Source organism: Scyliorhinus canicula, chromosome 10 (assembly GCF_902713615.1).
Source record: "Scyliorhinus canicula chromosome 10, sScyCan1.1, whole genome shotgun sequence".
In the NCBI taxonomy this organism is placed as follows: Eukaryota; Metazoa; Chordata; class Chondrichthyes; order Carcharhiniformes; family Scyliorhinidae; genus Scyliorhinus; species Scyliorhinus canicula.
Genome location: NC_052155.1, coordinates 49888569 through 49895529, shown reverse-complemented (window position 1 = coordinate 49895529; position 6961 = coordinate 49888569). Strand labels below are relative to the sequence as shown.

At 54.1% G+C, this 6961-nt stretch overlaps 1 protein-coding gene across 1 annotated transcript; it reads left to right on the top strand.

The window, feature by feature from the left end:
* The first annotated feature begins 5756 nt into the window (after window positions 1–5756).
* On the top strand, window positions 5757–6541 carry LOC119972126 (guanine nucleotide-binding protein subunit beta-like protein 1). Its single transcript, XM_038808460.1, has one exon. The coding sequence runs from the start codon at window positions 5903–5905 to the stop codon at window positions 6539–6541; it is 639 nt and encodes a 212-aa protein (XP_038664388.1). The 5' UTR covers window positions 5757–5902.
* Window positions 6542–6961: the final 420 nt, after the last annotated feature.

The window sequence follows — 6961 nt, the reverse complement described above, 5'->3', positions numbered from 1 at the left end:
CACGAAGGCAGCTTCTGTAGGTGTGAAAGTGATTTTAACAACAAACGGTTCAGACACGTGCCCTAGCCCCTATAACTGATCTGTGCCCTGCACCCAGGGGGATGTGGGGGAATGGGGATATGGAGGATGGGGGGGATATGGGGGAAGGGGATATGGGGATATGGGGAAGCGGGATATGGAGGAAGGGGGGATATGGGGGGAGATGCAAAAAGGGGATATGGGGGTTATGGGGAGGGGATATGGGGTTATTGGGGGAAGGGGGATATGGGGAAAGGGGGATATGGGGAGGGGGGATATGGGGGAAGGGAGGTATGGGGAAGGGGGATATGGGGGAAGGGGGATATGGGGAAGGGGGGATATGGAGGAAGAGAGGTATGGGGGAGGGGGATATGGGGGAAGGGGGATATGGGGGAGGGGGATAAGGGGGATATGGGGGAAGGGGGATATGGCCGAAGGGGAATATGGGGGAAGGTAGAGATATGGGGGAACGATGATATGGCGGAACGGGGATATGGGGGATGGGGGGATATGGGGTCGGGGATATGGGGGAAGATTGGATATGGGGGAAGGTGGAGATATGGGGGAACGGTGATATGGAGGAAGGGGGATATGGGGGATGGGGGATTTGGGGTCAGGGATATGGGGAAGCGGGGATATGGGGGATATGGGAGTAGGGGATATGGGGAGAGGGATATGGGGGAAGGGGGATATGGTGGAAGGGTGCAATGGGGAAGGGGGATATGGGGGAAGGGAGGATATGGGGATATGGGGAAGTGGGTATATGGGGAAGGGGAAATGGGGAGGGAGATATGGGTCATATGGGGGAAGAGGGATATGGGGAAGGGGGATATGGTGGGATATGGGAGAAGGGGGATATGGGGGAAGGGTCATATGGGGGAAGGGGATATGGGGAATAGCTAGAGGGGATGCCTGTAGTGCTAGTGAATGCATATGCCCCAAATTTGGATGATGTAGATTTTATGAGGCGAGTTTTAGTGAAAATTTCAGACATGAACACACACAGGCTGATTATACGGGGAGATTTTAATAAGATTCTGGATCTGGGTTGGATCAGTCATACCCTAGGTCACCGAGGGTTTCAGCACCAGCAAAGTAGTTGTTCGGGTTTATGGCGCGTATGGGGGTGGGGTGGGCAGACCCCTGGCAGTTGAGAGGCCGAGGGCGAGAGAGTTCTCATATTTCTCGCACATGCACCGGGTGTACCGCAGGATTGATTTTTTTGTGTTTTAGACAAGGCGTTGTTGGTGGGGATGGTCGGATCAGAGTATTTGGCGATAGTGCTCTCTGACCATGGGCCGTATTGGATGGATTTGCGGGTGGTGTAGGGGAGGTTCAGAGGCCCGCAATGGAGGTTGGATGTGAGGTTGAGTGGGTGGTGTTGGTTGTGGGAGTTGCAGGGAGAGTGGGGTTTGTTACCTGTTGCCGCAGTTGGCTTTTGTGTTTGTGTGATTATGTATACATTTAAAATACCTTCAATAAATGTTTTTTAAAACAAAATAATATGAAGAAGCAGGGAGAGAAGTCAAGTAACAATTAGGAAGGCAAAGTGAACTTTGAAATTAAATTATCAAGAAATATAAAGCAAAACAGTAAAATATTCCAAATAAATGAAGGAAAAAAATGGAAAGTCTGGATCAGACTAATGCTCGTAATTAATATAATCACAGGCAGCAATAGTGCAATAAAGATACATTAATTTATTATTGTGCTTCAATATTTACTGAGGAATTGCTGAAAAAAGACATTGGGCTGGATTCTCCCAAAATGGGGCTATGTCCCCACGCCGGTGTAAAAACGCTGGCCTCGCACTCCCCAGTTTCCTCAGAAAAATAAATATTGATTCACTTACCTTCAGGTGGCTAGCAGGGACCCAGAGTGCTTCATGCAGCTTTGGCTGCGGATACGGGCCCCCGCACCTCTGGTTTCGGTTCCGCGCAGTGAATGGCGGCAGCCTCCAGTGACCGCGCCGAGCGCCATGGCGGACTTGGACCACGGAGGTGGCTCCGTAATATAGGACCCCCCGATCGGCCGCGCGCCCCTCCATTGGACTGGCCCGATCTGTGCCCCGGCTGCCCATAAGGCCCACCCTGGTGCCCGATCCCCCCACCCCCCACCAGGGCAGCCGTGGACTGAGTGCGCAGCCGCCATGTGAGTGTCCCGACCGGCCAGCCTATGTTAGTTCCACGCCGTCAGGAATTCGGCCGGTCAGGAGCGGAGGATCGCTGGGAGGGCCTCTGACAATGGCCCCCCAGCCGTGCGCCGTAATTCACGGATGCGCGGATATTCGAGGCCCGGAGAATCGCCGGAGCGGTGCCGGGCCCGGTTCCATCGGTAAAGTTGATTCTCCGCACCCGCGCCAAACGCGATTTTGGCGTGGGGCTGTGGAGAATCCAGCCCATTTTGTTAAAGTTTTCTGTCTTACACTCATCGGGACAATTATAAGAGTACCAATGTCGGGGGAAACAACAACTTTGTGCTGTATAAGAAAAGAATGTGGATTGGTTAGCAAATGGACTCTGATCGGGAAAGGCATTGCCATGGATTATGCACCAATTGATGCTGTTTGATATAATCTGCCAGTCTTTGGGACGTATGGCCTGCATATCTAGCAACTCACTGAAATCCATATCCCACATTACTCATTTGTGTGATAGGCAGAACATCTTTTTGACTTGCCAGCAGCATCTTGAATATCACTCATGTTGCGAGCTTCACCTCTAGCTCAAACATTTGAGATATCATGCCCTTCCAGGGTGATGCGAGGTAGATTGGAGCAAAATGGTCTGATCAGGGTAGCCATATCCCAAATAATGGGCGGGATTCTCTGATCCTGAGGCTAATTGTTGACGCCATCATAAACGGCGTCGCGTTTTACAACGGCATTAACAGGCCCCCAGGTTCAGCAATCCTGCGTCCTACAGGGGGCCAGCATGGCATTGGAGCGACTCACACAGCCCCAGCTGCCCATACCGGTGTCAAACGGTTGCCGTGGGTCTGTGTATGCACGCTACTGCCGGAGCAAACTTGCGCGTACACGTTACGACCGGCTCAAACTCGCACATGTGCGCTAGTTTCCTTCCCCACACTGGCCCCGAAGCAATATGGCAGAGAGCTACAGGGGCCCATCGCAGAGTACAATAGGCCCCCACCAGGAGAAGCCGGCCCACCGATCAGTAGGCCCCGATCGTGGGCCAGCCCACGGTAGAGGCCCCCCCAGGGATGGAACCCCCTCCCCCCCCACCAGGCTGCCCCGCCTCCCGCAGGACGGACGCCAAGGTCCCGCCTGGTAGGGCCACATGTGAACGGCGCTGGCGGGACTCGGCCTATCTCGGTGGTCATTCGGCCCAAAGCATTCAGAGAATCGCCATGGGGGCCGCTCTGACCGATGCTGCGCAGACCGGGCCAGCGGCAATGACGCCGATTCTCCGGTGACCAGCGAAGCAGCGGACCGGTGTCGCGTGAACCCCCCCCCCCCCCCACCCAGTGATTCGCCAACCTGGCCCGGGGTCAGAAAATCCCGCCCGATGTCTTTAATGCGCCCTGGGCAGGATTCTCTCACCCCGGGACCAGGCCGGAGGATCGCCTGGATGGGTGCGAATCGCGCCACGCCGCCCCGACGCTGGTCCTCTGATTCTCCGGAGAGCGGTGAAACAGCGCCATTGGCGCCGGCGCGGTTGGCATGGCGCCAGTCGGGGTTGCTCTCCGGGGCCCCTCTGCCGATTCTCTGCCTGGGATGGGTTGAGCGGTCTCGCAAAAAAAGCCGAGCCCCGCCGGCGCCGTTCACACCTACTCTTACCCGGCGGGACCTTGGCGTGGATCCATCTAGGGGCGGCCTGGTGGGGAGGGGGGGGAAGGTGGGTCCAAACCCAGAGGGCGCCTCCGTTGTTGGGGCCCACCGATTGGCGGGCCGGCCTCTCGGGCTGGGGGCCTCTTTTGTTCCACGCCAGCCCCTGTAGACCTACGCCATGTTGCAGGGCTGGCGCGGAAAAGGGACCCACTGCCCAGACCCGTGGAGCCCGTTCGACTTCGGGGATCGGTAGCTGGAGCAGCGTGGGTCACTCCAGTGCCGTGCTGGCCCCCTGTAGGGGTCAGAATCGCTGCTCCTGTGGCCATGTTGACGTCGTCGAGAAACGCGACGGCGTTTACGACGGCGTCAACCCTTAGCCTCAGGATCAGAGAAACCCCGTCCCTTTTTCAGCATCAAGTTTGTATCATAAGCAAATGACTTGAGACCTGTTTACAAGGTTGTGAATAAGGCCATTCGTGTAGCATGTGAAACTGTTAGAACCCCAACACTTGTGTATACAAGTTGTTGGGCGAGATTCTCCCAAAACGGGAGAAATCGTAAAGCTGCCGTAAAACCCGGGCGGGTTTTACGGCAGCGCGCCCCTTCCCGACGGGGGACCGATTCGGGGCTAGCAGCCCGACGCCGTAGGCTCCGGCAAGACGGGCTTAACGAAAATCGTTAAACCCGCTTGCCGGAGTTAGCGCCGGCTGACGCGTCATATGACGTCAGCCGCGCATGCGCAGTTTGGAAGACTCCAACCCGCGCATGCGCGGGTGACGTCATCGCGTTTTTGCGCGAAACCCGCGCATGCGCGGGCCGGGTTGCCCCTCAGCCGCCCCGCGAATGGATACTGCGGGGCGGCGGAAGGACAAGTAGTGCGCGGGCATCGGGCCCGCTGCCCGCGATCGGTGCCCACCTATCGCGGGCCCATGGCACCCTTGGCACGGCCGTGGTACTGCCGTGCCAATCGGTGCCATGGTTATTAATAGCGAGTTTGTGACGCCGGTTTTACGAACGGCAAGACCAGGTGTGTTTGCCGTTCGTAAAAACGGCGGAAAGGGCTGGGACTTCGGCCCATCTAACAGCTGAGAATCGCTGCCGGCCGTAAAAAAACGGCGGCAGCGATTCGGGTCGGGACTTCGGCGGGGGGGGGGGGGGGGGGGGGGGGGAGAATAGCGGGAGGGCTGGCAAAAATGTCGGGAAGGCCCTCCCGCTATTCTCCCACCCGTCGTGGGGGGCGGAGAATTTCGCCCGTTATTCTTCGCATAATACGTATATTGCACCTGTTGCAGCTAAACAAGTTAAGTGATAGTTATTTGCTTGCTGGGCTAAATTGCTGGCTTTTAAAGCAGACTAAGGCAGGCCAGCAGCACGGTTCAATTCCCGTACCAGCCTCCCCGAACAGGCGCCGGAATGTGGCGACTAGGGGCTTTTCACAGTAACTTCATTGAAGCCTACTTGTAACAATAAGCCATTTTCATTTCATTTCATTTCATTCCTCAGGAAAATGCTTTAACGAAGGACGGAATTCTCAGTCCCTTCAAGACAGTGGGATTCTCCGGTCCTGTTGCAATGCAAGGGGGATTTGGCTGAGCGTCAAATTCTCCGTCCTTGCAAGGTGGACTTAAAACGGAAAATCTTGGCCAAAATGTCTCTTTTCAGCAATACTCAAGGGGCGAGATTCTCCATTTGAAGACTATGAGGTGAATTCTCCACAAGCGCGATTCTCCCTTCCGCCTGCGGGTTTCCTGGCAGAGTGGGGTGGCCACAGTGGTAAATCCCATTGGCCGGCGGTGGGAATGCAGAATCCCACTGCCAGCGACGGCGTGCCTCCGATGTACACACTGCTGGGGAACATACCCCTATGTTCTCCCGCCAGAGGAGAATTGCTGTCTATTTACGTTCCTCCTGGGAGCGTAATTCAGGATGCAATTCACTATTCCTCACCATGCAGATTTATGCAAAGCGACGAACAGGTGTTATTCTTGAGAGCAATCCTGCTATCGGGCCGCCATTTTGAGCACGTGGCCCGATGGCGGAGTTCTGCAGCCAGCCATTCCCCATTCCCCATCCTCTGCTTCCCGCACGTCGCTAATGCAAAAAGATGTTGACCATTACCTTTTAGCTTCACCGGGCAGCACCCTGTCGGAGGTGAAGATTTCCGGCCTACCTAAGAAGATGCCAGTCTGGATCCTAAAGCCGCCAGCAGATGCTAAACTGGGCATGCCTATGTGTCTGAAATTATGGCAGCCTCTTTCCTGTTCTCGGTCATTATTATTGGTTGGATACAAGGATTGGCCTGTGACCCTCTGGGATCCATCGGAAAAGAAAATGTTGAGCCATCTCGCCTGCCACGATGAACCAATCATGTGCCTTGACTTTGACCCAGAGAAGGTCAAGGGTATCTCCGGCTCCTCCGGGAATGTTCTCAGCTCCTGGGGACTTGACAAGCAACAGAACCTTAAGTTGCAGCAAACAATGTCACTAGTAAATGCTGAGATAGCTGACACCTGCATTCACCAAGACAAGAAGATATTAGCCACAGCTGGTTGGGATCATTGGGTCCGAGTCTTTGGCTGGAAGAAGTTGAAATCCCTGGCAGTTCTACTGTACCAAACAGCAAGCATCCACTGCTTCACATTCTCAGATCATGTTGTTTCAAGTGAAAGGCTTATTGCCGCAGGATCTAAAGACCAACGCATAAGTTTATGGTCTCTCTACAACGAGCCATGAAAGAGTTAATTTTATACAAAAACCTCATCCATTTTCTGACAAAGTAGAAGACTGTAAAAAATATTGCTTGATTGGTAATGGATGATGTTGGTTTAGCTCTCTGGGCTAAATCGCTGGCTTTTAAAGCAGACCAAGCAGGCCAGCAGCACGGTTCAATTTCCGTACCAGCCTCCCCGGACAGGCGCCGGAATGTGGCGACTAGGGGCTTTTCACAGTAACTTCATTGAAGCCTACTTGTGACAATAAGCGATTTTCATTTCATTTCATTTTCATTTCATGTAAGCCAGCTGTGTGTGCATCTTGTACTGTAATTCTATTATGGCTGTAATCTTCTTATTTTCTTTATAGGTTGAATTTATAATTAAAGAATATGTACAAGTAAAGAAGGACATCCCAAATCCCTTTACAATAAATTAATTA

Coding starts and splice junctions, on each gene's coding strand:
- LOC119972126 (XM_038808460.1), top strand. CDS start 5,903: ATGCAAAAAGATGTTGACCATTACCTTTTAGCTTCACCGGGCAGCACC.